At 41.4% G+C, this 18,172-nt stretch overlaps 1 protein-coding gene across 1 annotated transcript in view; it reads right to left on the bottom strand.

Annotated features, from left to right (window-relative positions):
* Positions 1-6,821: 6,821 nt before the first annotated feature.
* Positions 6,822-18,172, bottom strand: part of LOC126335508 (reversion-inducing cysteine-rich protein with Kazal motifs) — a 310,493-nt gene continuing 299,142 nt past the window's right edge. Inside the window, exon 16 of the mRNA XM_049998863.1 lies at positions 6,822-9,976. Within this exon, the coding sequence (XP_049854820.1) occupies positions 9,575-9,976 (402 nt within the window). The 3' untranslated portion in view covers positions 6,822-9,574. The remainder of the gene's footprint in view (positions 9,977-18,172) is intronic.

Here is an 18,172-nt window from a genome sequence, read left to right as displayed (position 1 = left end):
GAGCGGCGACGAATTCCTGGCAGCGTGGGAGCAGATTGTGCGAGGGGGCCGCCGCTCTTTGACATGAATGCGCGGATTACCTCCAATCACCCAGCTGAGCGTAAGCCCAAGGTTATTGGGCGCGCCGTTTCACAGTCACCGTACGGCCACAAAGGACTCGTCAATGCGATCCCTCGGAGCCAGCTAGCGCTGGGGACTGCCTGTCTTGCCATGGAACCCGCCAGCGCATTCACGCCCAACTTCCTGTTCCAGCAGCAGCAACAAGGGAATTAAAATTTGAATAAACCTTCTGACAGAGGTAAAACACAATGGTTTTCCGGAAGTTGGATGGCGCCGCTGGTATCAGTATGTCGAGATAGGTACCTAGATGTCAAGCGTAAATTCGTTCAGATACTAACAGTGGTAACAATTTACATGTAACAAGCTACACAATAATTCTACTTTGGAAACTGTAAGTACGTGGTTAATAGGTACTTAAAAAGATGTATCAGGCCTTCCGCAGTGTAACGAAGTGTGCTTAACATCGGCCAGGTAAAATGGTTCTGACTGTCTACAAGATGCCCATAGGTTTCAAGAACGCCAATCTTCAGCTTTTTACATCATCGCTAAGTCATCAACATATGGTAACACATTTAAAGCAGTCCTTCCTAAAATAAGTCCAGGTCGTGCCGGACCCTTTCATCTGTGTGGGATATCGTCCATATAAATGTCAAAAGTAGTGGGTGATAATACGCACCCTTGTCGTACTCCGTGAATAACAACTATATTTCCTCCACTGTTTATGGGTAAATTGAGTCTGACGCAAGTGCCATTATATAAACTTTTTATACAGCTTACTATTTGTAGACGGTAGCCCCGTTTAGCTATGAAATTTGATAATTCATTGCTGTCTACCTTATTGAAGGCCTTTTCTAGATCTAGAAATGCCATGTGGGATGGCAAATCGTATTCCCTTCTTTTGCCTATCACCTGTGTCGTAGTAAATTACTGTCCCTACAAACTCTCCCTTTCAGAAAACCATTCCGTTCTTCTTCCAAGAGTGACTCCACTATTGGTTTTATTCGGTTATTTAAGGTACCATTGTATAGTTTATAGGTTGATCTTAATATACACTGTTGTTCAAAATTAAAGTAACGAACGGAAATTTTGGAAGATTGAGTTCATTTTGCCACAAAACAGCATGAACAAGTGATGGTGAAGTAGATTCAACGTGAAGAATACAGAAAGTAAGCAATTGCATAACGGTAGACAACAATGTTCTTGGTTTTTCTTTTCAACTTAACTGGTTTGCACAATCGCTTACCGACAACTGATTAATGTGCTCAGTATGGGATGTGGTCACCTCTGGCAGCAACACAGGCCTGAGAATAACAGGACATGCCGTGAATGATGTCATCAATCTCATGTTGAGGCAATAACGCCCATTATCCCTGCACAGTTACTCGCAAGTCTTAGGGAGTGGTCGGTGGATGCTGATGTGATGCAACTCATCTCCACGCTGCATCTACGGGATTCAAATCGTCGGAAGAGCGAGCAGGCCACGCCATTGATGCCGTATCTTCCACATATAAGAAATCAACCACCGGTGCTCTGTGAAGTCGAGCATTATTGTCCATCAGTACAAAGTGTGGGCCGACAGCACCTAGCAACAACCACGCACGAGGTCCCAAGATCTCGTGACGATACCTGACAGCACTTAAGTCTTGCTGATAAACCTGTACAATTTCATGAGGAGGTGTTCGAGTGGTCAACGTAATCCCTGCCCACACCATTACGGATCCTCCTCGATATCGGTCTCTTTCCACAATGTTTGGGTCCCGAAACCGTGTTCCACGTGCGCTCCAAATGCGAATCCGTCGGCACTCTCCAGACCACATCGGGACTCATCTGTGAAAAGAATATCGGCCCACTGTCCGACAGCCCACATGACATGTTGACGACTCCACTACAGACGTTCCCCCCCTGAGAAGACACGTCAGAGGAACACTTACAGCAATTCTCCGACGATAAAGGTCATTCTACTGAAACCTTCCCTACACCGTTTGCCTCAGTACAACAAGTCCAGGGGATGTTGCGAGGTCAGACGCCGTTGCCGTGCGGTACTAAGGCGGCACTGTAGTGCCCTTACAGCCAAATCACGGTCCTCTCTTTCTGATGTCACATATGGTCGGCCGGGCTCTGGTCTTTGGGATGCAGCTTCCGTCTCTATAAACTGTCGCCACATCTGAGTAACAACAGAACGATTCGCATAAAGTCATCAGGCCACATCAGTTTGCGACTGTCCTGCTTCCACTCTTCCTACGGCTCGCGACTGCAGAGTGTCTGGGAGCCATCCAGACCGATGTTCTTATACCTCTGTAGTTTGTGGATTTATTTCTTTCCCCTATCTTAAATATGCAAGAGACAGTGACCGTTAAAAATGTATCAGGGATCCTTTATCCTGGGTAATTTTTCATTGTCTACGATTCATTTCCAATCAGTGCTTCAGTACAGATTGCATGTCCGTATCAGCTACTACAATCATTCTCCTCATACAAGCTATGTTCGACTGTAATTCCAAACTATCCTTTTCTTCGGCCACTTTCATTTCTAGTAAAAGATTTTTTAGTATTTTAATTTAGTCCTCTGGCACGTTTCTTTCCTATTTCAATTTTCTTTCTACTTCTTCATTATTTCTTTAATCACTTAAGTGTGTTATTTTTCGTGTGCGCTCCTCTGCCTCAATGGATAATTTTATCTGGCGCTAGATGGCGCAGTCGAACCGCGTGCCTTTCTCACTCAATAAATACTTCTTTTTGATTTCAGTCTATGGGTCGAAACTAAAGTGGGCTAGGACCGAACATAATAAAGGAGACAATGAAATTTTATTTTCACGTAATTACCGGTCATGTTTTGTGTAAAACATATTAATGCACTGTGCTAAACAAAAAGGAATTTCATATTCTTCACATCAATCAGATGTCTCATTTCGAAGGTCTCTTTTCGTACGCAAATATGCCCCGTTGCTGGTATTCTCTTCGGTGTGCAGGCTAAAATTCTGGAAAATTTTCTGCTGGAAATACGAAACGCTCTTAGTGCTCGAAGTGGGCGCCCGATTGAGAACCCTTTATGTGGAGAGGGTACGGCTAATTGTTCCCAGAGTATAATCATGAATTCCAGTCTAATGTTTTTACCTTCCCGTTTGTTATGGAAGACTTACGTACAAAACATGCAGCATCACATAAATGGACAAAAAGCTTCTGATATTTTTTTTCAGTCTTCTCGCGGCCATTTGGTAGCTTCGCAACTGGGAATCGCCCTATCAATGCATCCCATATTATCGTTGTAATTCAAGACAAAACTTGGTTCTTGTAAGATGCTATTATTTGATATTACTTTTAGAAATATATCGTCGTAGATCGTACTGATCATCAGCACGTCCCTCTTGTGTTCCAATACATCTTTTGTTTGTTTCTGTACGTCCTGAAATACTTAACCTTCTTCACTTTTTCATTTTTCATGAAGTCATGAAACTGCAGTCTGTTTTGCTGCCTTGTACTGAAAACGTCGATGTTATTACTCGTCAGTTTGCCAACGAAAGACGGAATAGTCTACCATTTTCGAGTAAAATACAACAACCTCTTCCGAACAATCATGACCAAGCTCCAAAACAAATCATGTAGTTATTTTCTTTTCTAATGACTATCGTAATATGTCTCCTTAAAATATAAACAATAAAGAGTAATATAAACCCATAACAGCTTTCACATAATAAGAAAAGTTATCTTGATCCACAAGAGCTACTATGTAGTGGCGGAAGCATTAACCATTAAATTGATGTATAATTTCCTATGGCTTTTGTTATGCATGTTGGTATACAGGTTTTATTTGTAGTTCACTGTTGCTATTTTAGATCATGCATTGTCATTTTGTAATTTGGAGCAGTGACTTGAGTTGAGGACTCTAGACAATGGAGTTCCAATTCTTCTACATCTACATCGATACTCCACAAGCCAGCTGACGGTGTATGGCGGTTGTCCCTTCTATTCCAGTTTCGTATTGTTCATGGAAAAAAAGATTGTCGGTATGCCTCTGTGTGGACTCTAATCTCTCTGATTTTATCCTCATGGTCTCTTCGCGAGAGGAGGGAGCAATATACTGCTTGACTCCTCGGTGAAGGTATGTTCCCGAAACTTCAACAAAAGCCCGTACCGAGCTACTGACCGTCTCTCTTGCAGAGTCTTCCACTGGAATTTATCTACCATCTCCGTAGCGCTTTCGCGATTACTAAATGATCCTGTAACGAAGCGTGCTGTTCTCCGTCGAATCTTCTCTATCTCTTCTATCAACCCTATCTGGATCGGATCCCACACCGGTGAGCAGTATTCAAGCAGTGGGCGAACAAGTGTACTGTAACCTACATCCTTTATTTTCGGACTGCATTTACTTAGGATTCTTCGAATGAATCTAAGCCTGGCATCTGCTTCACCGACGATTAATTTTATATGGTCATTCCTTTTTAAATCACTCCTAATACCTACTCCCAGATAATTTAAGGAATTAACTGCTTCTAGTTGCTGACATGCTATATTGTAGCTAATTGATAAAGGATCTTTCTTTCTGTGTTTTCGCAGCACATTACACTTGTCTACATTGAGATTCATTTGCCATTCCCTACACCATGCGTCAATTCGTTGCAGATCCTCCTGCATTTCAATACAATTTTCCATTGGTAAAACCTCTCTATATACTACAGCATCATCCGCAAAAAACTTCAGCGAACTTCTAGTTGCTGACATGCTATATTGTAGCTAATTGATAAAGGATCCTTCTTTCTGTGTTTTCGCAGCACATTACACTTGTCTACATTGAGATTCAATTGCCATTCCCTACACCATGCGTCAATTCGTTGCAAAAAAAAAAAAATGGCTCTGAGCACTATAGGACTCAACTGCTGTGGTCATTAGTCCCCTAGAACTTAGAACTACTTAAACCTAACTAACCTAAGGACATCACACACATCCATGCCCGAGGCAGGATTCGAACCTGCGACCGTAGCAGTCGCACGGCTCCGGACTGCGCGCCTAGAACCGCGAGACCACCGCGGCCGGCAATTCGTTGCAGATCCTCCTGCATTTCAATACAATTTTCCATTGGTAAAACCTCTCTATATACTACAGTATCATCCGCAAAAAGCTTCAGCGAACTTCCGATGTTATCCACAAGGTCATTTATAAATATTGTGAATAGCAACGGTCCTACGACACCCTCATGCGGCACACCTGAAATCACTCTTACTTCGGAAGACTTCTCTCCATTGAGGATGACATGCTGCGATTTGTTATCTAGCAACTGTTCTGTTTGTGTTCAATGAAGGGTTGACCGCATTGGTGGCTGCCAGAAACATTTGCGCCGTGTATGGGAATAATACGACTGGACCGTGCACGGCAAGAAATGCAACATTTGCCTACAATGGGCAAGGTTCAAAAGTGGATGTGTGTGGTGTGTAACACACAATCTAAGCTGAAATCACAACAATCAACGTGTGGTCGTAGGTGCTTGTTCGACATCAAATGGCTAGTAAAAAATACTGACCATTCCTATTCTATATATTTGCTGGTGACGATAAATGGTGTCTTTATGCTAACATAAAGAAAACATAATAGTTTTTGAGTCAAACAACGCAGCAACTCTCCGTACAAAGACATGTGCACATCCGCAAAAGCTAACTTTATGCATGTGGTGGAAGAGCGACGGATGGTGTACTACGAAATGCTTCTAAGTGGTGTAGCCATCACTTCTGACATTTATTGTCAACAACTAAGATGTCTTGCAGACACAGTCCAAGGACAAAGAGGAGGAAGATTGCGTGAAGTGCTACTCCACGGTAACGAAGCTCGCATTGCGATAGACTGCCATAAAACACAATACAGGTGTTGGGGTTAGAAGTCTTTCCGCACCTTACTCACCTGATATTGCACCCTCAGATTTTCACCTTTTCCTTCTTTTCAAGGAAATTCCTTTTAGGATAAAAATGGACTCTGAACATGGCTCGAGGCGTTCTTCGCTTCAAAACACGTGATTTTCACAGTTACGGAATCGAGAAGTCACCCCATTGAAGGCAGATTGTTGTAAATAGTGAAAGAAAATATATTATTGATTGCTAAAGTCTCTGTTATGTGTATATGTTGCGTTTATTAAACTTATGCAAAAACGCTACGAACTTATGCACCTACCCAATAAGAGCCTTATAACACCTGCAGACAGAAAATCGTCACTCACGATAACTGCAACCTAACTAATTCCGCGAACGGATATATCCAAGGAATCCATGAAAAACGGGTAGTCCATGAACAGATAAATCAGTCTTGCTCACTTAAATGGTTAAAATACGTGGCAGCGACATTTTAATTTAAGCATCTCTTTCGTGGTAAGTATTTCGCTTTTATTAATTCATTTTAGTTCTCGTAGTTTATCCTCATTTTCCTCGTAACTTCGATGATGTTACTGATAATTGTAGTGTCCACGTAAACGTAAGCGTTCGCTCATACATTTCTTCCGTAAAACTGAAACCGTACAATGAAATATTTGAAGATCTTTTTAGGATGTACTGCGGTCCGGAAGTCATGAGTGGAACTTTTCACTGAAAGTTTTTGCACGATACACATCACCATAAAACAGGTAGAGGTTAGAAGAGATACAGAAAAATTAGTAACGACGAAACAGCACATGAGGGTGAAAGATACGTGCTGCTCGGTACACCGCTACGGTCGATTCAGAAAAGTTTTATATAATAATATAAAACTATGTGAATTTTATTATATGATAATAAGATAGAAACATACGTACAAAGAGTATATGAATTTATTTGTATCATAAAACTGAAACAATATAAATCTTGCTATATTTCACATTAATAACAACTTTAAATATCTACATCGTAATATTAGAGAAAGGGCTTTGGACAATGAAAAATTGAGCAAAAATATATGATATCAGTAACTTTTGAGTCGGTACTTTGTTATGAGATCTAATGACAATAATTTACTGGGTATTTTACTGTGTTTAGATATAATGTACACAAAAATTAACTATTAATTTCAGCTTAAAACTTAGTTTTTGGTTCAAATGTAATAACAGTACTGCTTTCCAAACTACTGCGTTGTTTAAGAAACATAGGCCAATTACCATGGACACTGGTAAGACATTTATGGTGTCAGGACCTGCGCTCAATCAATGGGGTCGTATATTCACCTGCTGATGGCTTACTATGGTAATACAGCTGAAGTACTTGTAACTTACGATCCACTGATTTGGTGTTGATTTAACTTTTGTTTTTATGCAGGTTCTTAAAAAATCTTTCAGCATTGGTACATATGGCTCTATATTTAATAAAAATTAATAACATAGAGAATTAAACAGCTTTAGAATTTACATAAATGTAAGTTTTACATAGAAAATCATTTTAATTCACAAACAGGACTAGCAATATCTGATACAATCAACAAAATATTCGTTTCAAATGACTTTCTACAAAAATTCTCCAATTCATATTGTGTATAAATACCAACGCCTTGCGTTGGCAGATTAAAAATAACACATTTGTACCTGAAAAAGTTCGTCTTCGGTTAAATCTTTGGTATTAATGTGAATATCACTGGAAGAGAATAAATTAAAAATGAAAACAGAGTACTGTCTGTGAACAGCTTCATAGGCATTTTGACCATAGTATATTAGTTCTACTTGTTTCTTCGTTGTTTAATGGACGATATCAATATGTAGGACAAAATGTTTCTTTGTTAGAACAGTTCATCTATAAATAAATTGTTTTAATGTTTGTTCTTTGACTCCAACTGATCATTTCCACTTGACTCATTTTTGAAGATGTATCGTGAAACTACTTAGAAGATTAAGCAACATATTCTTCTCCACCGTCTATGTTGTATGAAAGTACTTGTATATGTAAGTAACTTGAAACCAATATTAAATTTTAGTCGACTCGTCAAAGAAATAACAAACATAAAAAACGAAATAGTAATTTGAACAGCAAACTTTTAGGGGGAACTCATATTATTGTTACAATGTATGTAAAGTGTTTAGAATACAACGTTTGTGTGTTTCGGTGGCTGTTGTGAGACTTGAAATAGCATGGAGTTCTGTAGTGACAATTTCCATGCTGCCTCACAGAAATAATCTGCGAAGACTTGCACAACACAGAAGATTCAGTTGAGTCGGATTCCGTACTGAATGCAGTGAATCGGAAACTAAGCTCAACTTCTTCAACAACGATTGTAATAGAAGCTGTAGAGTAGTAGACGTTCGTCGCGAAGTTTACAATGCTACTTTTGAAATGGCATTATGAAAAAGAATGGAAGTCTTGCGTGCCAGTGGAAAGTAACTGAGATCTTCTGACAAATTCTTTCACCATTTTTTCTTTCAGCTGGCCACGCACAACACTGAATTTTTGACAGAGGTTCTTTTTAGATTCCTCACGCAAGAAGTTAAAGAGTTGTAGCTAATACTAGTTATAGTTAGAGTGACTAGTAATGAGAAAATTGTCAGTGGTGAAGAAAGAGCTTTAGACTGCTGTAGGTATCAGTATTAGGAAGATTTGAGATTTTTTCCGCTTGTAGTGGCTTACTGCATTATAAAAAAGGAAATAAAAGTCCATAGGCTGTTACACTCTTAGTGTGAGTGATCGCTACGACTTCACTATCAGCCGTTCTGACAACGTCAAGATGATATAAAAAAGGGAACATCTAAAATGTCGAACGACTTGTCATTATAACCGGGGAAGATTACATTCTCCTACAAACTTGTGCTCATAAGTAATTACATATTACTCGTAATAGGTTTCACTTTTATCTGAGTTAACTTTCATAGTAAATAGACGAGCACAGTTTTTACTACTGTTGGCACCTTTACAGAGTAGGCTCTTACTCCTTGTACGTAGCTTATGTATGAACTACGATACCTTCTTTTCTAGCCGCATTAACAGTATAAAACTATACTCCGACAAATGTTTCCAACACAGAATCACTGAGCAAACACTTTACAACAGCTATTACGCGGATGTGATAATATAGGGAGCAACTGCAAACTTAATTCGCCACGGCATTCAAATTGTGACGACTGCAAAACGAAGATACTTCGTCGGGAAATGAAGCCGACGTGCAGCTCAGTGATTGAGTGACGTCGCACTTCTGCTCTGCTTCTAACCTACTGGAAGACAATAACGCTTTCAACTGTTGGCACTGGACGTAAATGTCCAGTGGAATACCGTGCTGCACTTTTTCTGACTGCAGATTCTGTATTATTGTTTGATAACATGGCGCACTAGAGCAACAAGTGCTCAGCTCTTGTTTCAAACCGACCGTGGACTTTGTTCTCTGGGAGGTACGAAGATTTCGCGGCAGTCGGACAACAGTGGTTCCGGAACTGCGAAAGCTTAACGGCGGAGCGTTCACCGTTTATGGTAACTGCTTCCTCCGACACACGAGCGAGGACGTGTAAGGACATCGAAGAGACAGCTTCACCAGAGGGAAGTGACAGCCAAAACACAGCCATACTGGGGCGACGGCGCGGGCAGCCGCTACTACGTCCGCACCGCGGCGGCGGCGGCGGCCGCGGCGAGGGCGAGCGCGGCGGCGGAGGCGGGGGCGAGCGCGGGGGCGGCGGAGGCGGCGGCGGCGGGCGCGTGCGCGACGGCGGCGGCGACGAGCACGCTGAGCGGCAGCTCGCTGAGCACCCGCGGGCTGGCCCGGCGCACCAGCGCGGCCAGCTTGAGCGCCTCGCGCGCGCACGCCTCCAGCTGCAGCTGCGACGGCGGCGGGCGGCGGCGCGCCTCCACCACGGCGACCAGGTCCGCCTCGACGCTGAGGTAGCCGCGCACCGCGCACTCCGACACCTGCACCTGGCGCTCCAGAGCCGACAGCACGGCAGACACAGTCAGCGCGGGCAGCGCCGCGTCCTTGCTCACGTGCAGCGCGCGCTCCACCTGCACACACCGTCACACTCACTGCTCAGCGACACATTCGTCCGAGGACACCCAACTCTACCTGCGTTTGTCACTGTACATTAGAGATGGTCAAACTGAAACACGGAACTGTTTCGAAACAAATGAAACGGTACAACCTAATGTTTCGAAACAGTGTGTGTTTTCTAATCTAATAAACCTACACATTTTATCATCGTGACTGTCTACTGCATACGTTTGTCTACATAAACACAAATGGGGTGCGAGAGCGCTAATCATATAGCAGAAAGTATGAAATTATCACTTGGGCGTCTTGGCAGTTTCGTATTTCTGCAGCAAATGCGCTGCTTTCGTGTCGTGTGACTTTCATATTTTTCAATTGACTGCCATAGCTGAAGACAGAAGAGCCACCACGAACGGAACTGGAGGTGTGAGCAAACTGCAGAAACAACGGATATCCTACTGGGATTCCCACATTCCGTTAGTATGGGTAATATTCCCATCCTGCTAATTTCCATGCACACAAAGGTAATCATTGAGGGTAATAGGCACAGTGACTATAGACTCACAAGTAACGCCATTAATTCGAATAAATAACAAAATCTGACCAAAAAAATCGTCTTCCAAAGTGATTCGAACCGTTACTATAAATCCACCATGCTTCCTAGTCCTTCCCGTTCACCATTACAGTATCACTGATATGTCAAACAGATTGCTTGCAATTATACATACATCAAATTTATCTATATGTCTAATAACTGTCACTCTACGCCTTTTTTTATTCTAAATGTTGTAGGCTTACTTACGTTTCTTAATATGATTACTGTACATGAACAGAGAAGTGTGTGTTATCAAATTTAACTGAATGATTTTCACATATTTATTATTTTGAATGTGAATACAATGCGTTGTTTTATTGTTTTGTTAGTGTTTATGAAGCAGATATTACGCCATTTTGGAATATGACAGTCAGCTAGAAACGAAGCTTTATTTTCGGATATCTTAACCTTCATGCTATTGCTTGTCACAAAGATTTCAACACTCTTGAAAGTGTTTCATGAAGTGGTATGTTAAATGTGTTTCAGTACCTGTACCGAGACCAAATCTCGTCCGACACAGAGGGGAATGAAACATCACTGTTTCGATACAATTAGTTCGTTCCAAGCACAGGTGGACTGAAACAGCCTTATTTCGAAACAACGATACAGCTCGAGACCGAATCTGTTTGAGTTATCCGAGACAGGTGCGAAACGAAACACTACTGTTTCGAAACAGTGAACCGTAGCCGTTCCGAAACACTGAAACAGTTCCACGTATCGATACACTGTATCGAAACATAGAAACAGTGGCCAAGTCTACTGTACATAAACTATTTAAAATGTGTGCTGCAGCACAAAGTAGCTTCTTAGCTTCATGCAAGGTATGTATGGAACTACACTGAAGCGACAATGAAACTCGTATAGGCATTCAAATGTAGAGATATGCAAACAGGCAGAATACGGAGCAGCGGTCGGCAACGCCTATACAAGACAACAAGCTGAAAGGTCTCTGTAGGATTCCTTTCATGGTAACTTCTTAAATCTCTTGTCATTCACGGCATAAATTCCACTTCTAAATTTACTGTGCTGTTTCTGACTCTATCTCGAAGGAGACTGAGCAGTGGATCATGTTACTTTTACACATAAGGAAGAACGACCTGTCACACTGCTACATTTTAAAACACAGTTTATATGTAATTTATGTCACACAGTCTCATATGGAACCTACATTCGCTTTTTTTATATAGTGTATATGATAAGATACTGTCATCCCCCTTCCCTTCTGTGTGAAAGGATGAATGACCAGATGTATTTCTAGTTGCATGCTTGATGGTAGCAGACAAGCCTGTCTGCTAGAGAACAGTAGGACCAACGTCGGAACAGGTAGCTACGCTTTCTAAAAGCAAAGAGCTTTCTATTCTTAGTATGGTCCTGTCCGTCCCTTGTCATGCTGGTATAGGAAGCTGCCTCTCTGGTCACTTCCGTTTGTATCTGTGAAGCACCCTCGGTATGGGCCCACGCCAGTCTGTCCGCGGCGAGCGTCTGAAGTGGTAAGATCTCCGGCTAAGTGCGTCTCTGCAAAGTCCGTAGGATAATGGATTCTGAAGTTCAGCCTAACTGAAAATATTATCACCTTTATTTCAGGTTTAGATCTACAATATCTAATATTATCTTAAATTGCAACGCAGTGTAATTCGAGTATGAAGTTCAGAATATCTTCCAGTAGTTGCTTTGTCACTACTTTGTGAGTGAAGTGGAACCACGTGTTGAGGATCCGTAACTCTAACTAATATCATCAATCTTAAATGCAAATTTGCGTGAGATTATAACGTCTCGTCTTGACAATATTTTTCAGTATAGCAACTTTTCTTTATGTTCAACACACGTGGGGTGTACTTTTTGAGACCAGTACCACGCGCTTATACAATTGTTTGTCCCATCAGGTTAATAGTAAGACGATAATAGCCAGTTCGAGGTTTTTCTTTTATAATTTGTGTTTCGATGTAATTTATTTTAATTATCAAAATTATTGTGAAGTTTCTTTGTGTAAACCAAGTTGATCACGTGAAGCATGTGGTGTAATCGTCAAAGTAGCCCTCAGCTGTTCTTTTCGGGAAGATTTCACAGAGAGTTTATATGAATTTAGTATACCAGTGTGTGGTAATTTTACGACCAACAGGATTGCGCTATGAACGTAACTTCTTTGGGAGAAAATTGAGTCGGATGGTTGTGGTTAATTTCCTCTTGCATATGTTTCAACGTTCTTCGTGTGTTATTTTATGAATGCAGTGTTGTATGCAGTCTCCAAATCTTGGCTCCATATCTGATGTGTTCCGCAAGACTACAAACTCATATTTTCACAATGCTAAATAAGGCACCAGTTTAGTTATGAAACAAGTTTAATATGCTGAAATTTTACGGATATATATATATATATATCACCGGTTGTAGAAAGATGACTATTATAAGATTATAATTAATGTTAGCCTGGTTGGGAATTTGGTAAACTAGACTGGATACCTAGTGAAACAGTTGCTCAGTAATCCAAGGTTAACTTCCCCAGATAGCTCACAGCTTCTAAACCCTCTTTAATTGTCTTGAATATCAGTTCTGCATCCGGAACAACTTAATCCAACAACATTACAAAGTGTCTGGCCCAGTTTTTAGATCGGTTACTGCTGTTACAATTGCAGGTTATCAAGATTTAATTGGGTTCGACCGTGGTGTTACAGTCGGCGCACAAGCTATGAGACACAGCGTCACCGAGGTAGCGTTGAAGTAGGGACTTTCCTGTACGACAATTTCACTAGTGTCCCGTGAATATCAGGAATCCGATAAAATATCAAATCTCCGACACGGCTGCGGCCGAAAGAACATTCTGCAAGAACGGGACCAACGACAACTGAAGAGAATCGTTCAACATGACAGAAGTTCAACCGTCCTTCAGAAGCAGTTTTCAATGCTGTGCCATCAACAAGTGTCGGCGTGCTAACCATTCAACGAAACATCATCGATCTGGGCTTTCTGATCCGAAGGGCCACTCGTGTACCCTTGATCATTGCATGGCACAAATGTTTACGTCTCGCCTGTGCCCGTCAACACCGACATTAGACTGTTAATGACTGCAAACATGTTGCCTGTTCGGACGAGTCTCGTTTCAAATTCTATCAAGCGGATGGACGTGTACGGGTATGGAGACAACCCCTGAATCCATGGACCCTGCATGTCAGCAGGCGACTGTTCAAGCTGGTGGAGGCTGTTTTATGGTATGGGGTGTATGCAGTTGGAGTGATACGGGGCTCCTGATACATCTAGATATGACATTGAAGGGTGACTCGTACGTAAGCATCCTGTCTGATCACCTGCATCCATTCATGTCTATTGTACATTCCGACGGACTTTGGCAATTCCAGCATCACAATGCGACCCACCACACATCCAGAGTGGCTCCAGGGACCTCTTCTGAGTTTAAAAATTTCCGATGGCCACTCCCCAGATACGAACATTATTGAGCATATCTGGGATGGTTTGCAACGTGCTGTTCGGAAGGGATCTCCACCCCCTCGTCCGCTCACGGCGGCCCTGCAGGTTTCATGGTGTCAGTTCCCTCCAGCACTACGTCAGACTTAGATGCGTCTACGCCATGTCATGTCGAGGCACTTCTGCACCCTACACGATATTAGGCAGATGTACCAATTTCTGTGGCTCTTTAGTATATTCAAAATGTGTGCTGCAGCACAAAGTAGCTTGTTAGCTTCATGTAAAGTATGTACAGAACTACATAACGATTATGTAGAACAAAAATTAAACACTATCCATATTTTAGATATTTTTCCATTATTCTTATTTATTTTTCTTTAAGCTACCAGTTTCAGCACTTTACTGGTGCCATCGTCACGCCGCTGTACATTTAAACAACAGCAAGTATACAGTGTAGTATATGTCTGGGTATAACACAAGGTAATAAATAAGATGTCGTTACACTATACAAACTGTAACATAGAAGGATGCACAGAGTTAAATGAGCACACAAACCACACCATAATAGAACATGTTCCCATCCTGATTGGCTTCAATAAACTAAGATACAATACATAAAAGACATCTAACACAAACTGCAAAAAAATGAGATGCGACTTAACCAATTAAATGACAAAAATGATATCAGGACACACTAGCAGAAGGATGTTTTTTATATACAGACTATAAAAAAAAAAACAAGTAGAAAATAATAAACGCTTCCCTATAGTAGTAAGAGTTCTGATTTATAATCATTTCATCCAATTATTAGTTATGTCACATCCCATATTTTTCTTTGTAGTTCTATTAGATACCTTTTACGTGTAATGTGTTAGTTCATTGGTACCAACCGGAATCTGAAATTGTTATGTTAAAGTGTCATTTGTGTGCACAATCAACTTTTTACATCCCTTTACGTTATAGTTGTATAACAAATTTACCTTACAAAATAAAGCGTGGTGGCTGTTTTCCTGACATTCTGAATCTGCACTCGGAATCAAAAAGACTGGGAAACCATAAATCAAGTCTGTGTAACAAGCTACATATTTTTATGCTGCCTGAGATACGTCATGTGGGTCTTCTCTGGTGTTTAGTGCCCTGATGCTCTGTTGGACCCAGTTCCAGCAGAGTCTGATAGAACTATGTGAAGAATATTCCGTCAACTATGAGATCATCAGAGATATGGCGTAAGCTCAGATCGGGGAAGGATGGGGATGTAAGTTGGCAGTGCCTATCATTAGTCGTGTTCCACTGATCACAATGATGGGCTCGATTGGGTGTGGAAAACTGTAGTTATAGAATAACTTAAAACATTGATTTTAGGAGCTCCAGCGCAGACAGTTCGCATTGGAGTAAAAGGAGCTGCACAACACTTTTATTCCGCCTTGACCTCCATCACATTGCCTACATGACATTTAATACGCTCTGTTGTTAAATATTTGTGTAAAAATGTACTGAACGTCTTCCTGTACTCCAGGTATCACCTTCAGACCTTTCCAGAGCCCATTTTCCATTTCGATCCTAGTGATATTTTAATTTTCTCCACTGTTTCTCTACCAAAAGAAAAATATTGATAATTACGGATAAAATAAATGGATACGTGTGGTGAAAATCATTTATCGAAGTATTCCGAAGAGGGCTCTGAAGAAATTTTTACAATTAACAACACACAAAATTCTTATTATACTGTACTGTATTCCCACAAAATTATAATTGTTTAGGTAAATCACAAAAACCCTGGATATGGATTGCCTGACGTGGATTTGAACAACCGTCCTCAAAAGTGTGAGTCCTGTTTTTACCACTGTACCACGTAACTCGGCAATATTTGACTAAAGGAATGTTGGAAACACCGACAGTTGCTGGAATCAATCATTTTAGTTTGCTAGTAGCCTCGATAATAAATGATCATCCTTAGAAAGAGAATCCACCATCTTAGCATGCTTGTCCTACACAGTAACCTTGTAATTAAAGGCATGTTCAAATTATGTGCCATTCACTACTGTTTCATCACAAAACAAAAAACACCAAATATTCCGGAATACGTCAGTGCAAAATTACGGACACTAGGGTAGTTATCTCCTGACAGAATTTTAATTTCCTACATCATGGTTTCTTAGTGATAGAAAACGTGAGGTATGTTCCGTGCAACCTAAAGCGATAGACTCAGGTTGTTCTCTTTAATGGCACTGGCTCCATAGTTCGACATATCTCTGCTTATCGCCGTCAGACGGTTTGACCTGTGCTAACAAACTGTTTGAATTCTAACTGAAACGCAACTACAGTGTGTCACACTATGAGGCGACGAAATGTAACATGGAATATAATGTTCGAAAGCGTGAGAAGATGAAGTAGTGAGATTCCCTAACAACCTGTAATGTCTGTCGCTGGACGAAAAATAAACAACTGATGTCAACAGAACACTTATCTCTTTTAAGAGTAATCAGTAAAGAAAGTATATCGAAATAAGAAAAATATATGTGAAAGAATGTAAGTGTGGTATAAGACAACGGAGAATAATAGAATCATCTTCAGATTGTATCTGAGAAAGCAGATCTTGACTTACTTCAGTGGTGCAAGCAAACAAAACAACAGATTTCAACTGAAGGAGTTGAGTGGCTATAAAAAATAAGAACCTAACCCATGATAAAGCTCTGCCAAGCCAGATTGAACATAAAATTGAATAATATAAATATTATCTGGAGAATCTAATTCTGAACATACACACCCAAATTAAAGTACCTTTGTCAAAAGATAAATAAAATATATTTTCTACAGACAGGAGAGACCACAAACATCTAGTTTTTCTCCAGGAGAATTGATATCAAAGTGTTACATGAAAATTGTGGCCGAGCGGTTCTAGGCGCTTCAGTCCGGAACCGCGCTGCTGCTGCTACGGTCGCAAGTTCGAATCCTGCCTCGGGCTTGGATATGTGTGATGTCCTTGGGTTAGTTAGGTTTAGGTAGTTCTAAGTCTAGGAGGCTGAATACCTCAGATTTTAAGTCTCATAGTGCTTAGAGCCATTTGAAACATTTTGTTACATGAAAACGAAATATAAACGGCCAGCTGTAACATTCTGAGTACTTTCCAAGGTACACAGCGAAGTCTCATCATTGCCATCTGCAGCACTCACGTATTAACCGATCCGTTTTTAAGGAACTGTCAGACACTGCAAAAGGTTTCTGGAATTTATCTGAAAGTATCGATAATTTCTTACATGTAAGGCATTGCCTCCGCAAGGGCAGAATACGCCAAATCCTTTACATAACCGATCAGAAAGTGTGCGACTGGCACTAAATATGGTGGTGTCCCAGGACAACAAAATTCGAAGAAATATCATCCCTAGAGAAATAACTAAATGTTTCAAACACATATTTTTTTTGTCTTAAGCCGGACCGAGGCTCGAACTTGGGACCTTTGCCTTTCGGGGGCAAGTGCTCTACCAAATGAGCTACCCAAGCACGACTCACGCTCCGTCCTCACAGCCTTACATCTGCCAGTACCTCGTCTCCTACCTTCCAAACTTTACAGAAGCTCTCCTGCCAACCTTGCAGAACTAGCACTCCTGAAAGAAAGGATATAGAGGAGACATGGCTTAGCCAGTGCCTAGGGGATGTTTCCAGAATGAGATTTTCACTCTGCAGCGGAGTGTGCGCTGATATGGAACTTCCTGGCAGATTAAAACTGTGTGTCGGACCGAGACTCGAACTCGGGACCTTTGCCTTTCGAGGGCAAGTGCTCTACCAACTGAACCATGGGTTCAGTGGAGCTCGTGCAAGGCACCATGACGACCGAGGAGTATCATACACCGATTGGAGGCCTCGTACACCTCTTCATAAGATCGTGTTTTCCAACGGCTGTAGCGTTTTACAGCAATACAATGCGCCATGTCACAAAGCCAGGAGTGTGATCGAGGAACACACCAACCAACTCGCCAGAACTGAACCCTCTCGAACACATCTGGGATGTGATTGAACGTGGCGTCCGAGCTCATCGCCCTTTATTTTGTGAGAATTAGGTGACTTGTGTGTGCAGGTGTGGCGCCATATGTCTCCAGCGACCTATCAAGGCCTCACTGCTTTCATGCCACGACGCGTCGTCCCTGTTATCCACGCAAAAGATGGACGTATCGGTGAATAGGTAGGTGGTCATAGTGTT

The sequence above is a fragment of the Schistocerca gregaria genome, chromosome 2 (genome assembly GCF_023897955.1).
Source record: "Schistocerca gregaria isolate iqSchGreg1 chromosome 2, iqSchGreg1.2, whole genome shotgun sequence".
NCBI classification, from domain to species: domain Eukaryota; kingdom Metazoa; phylum Arthropoda; class Insecta; order Orthoptera; family Acrididae; genus Schistocerca; species Schistocerca gregaria.
This window is presented reverse-complemented; position numbering and strand designations above follow the sequence as displayed.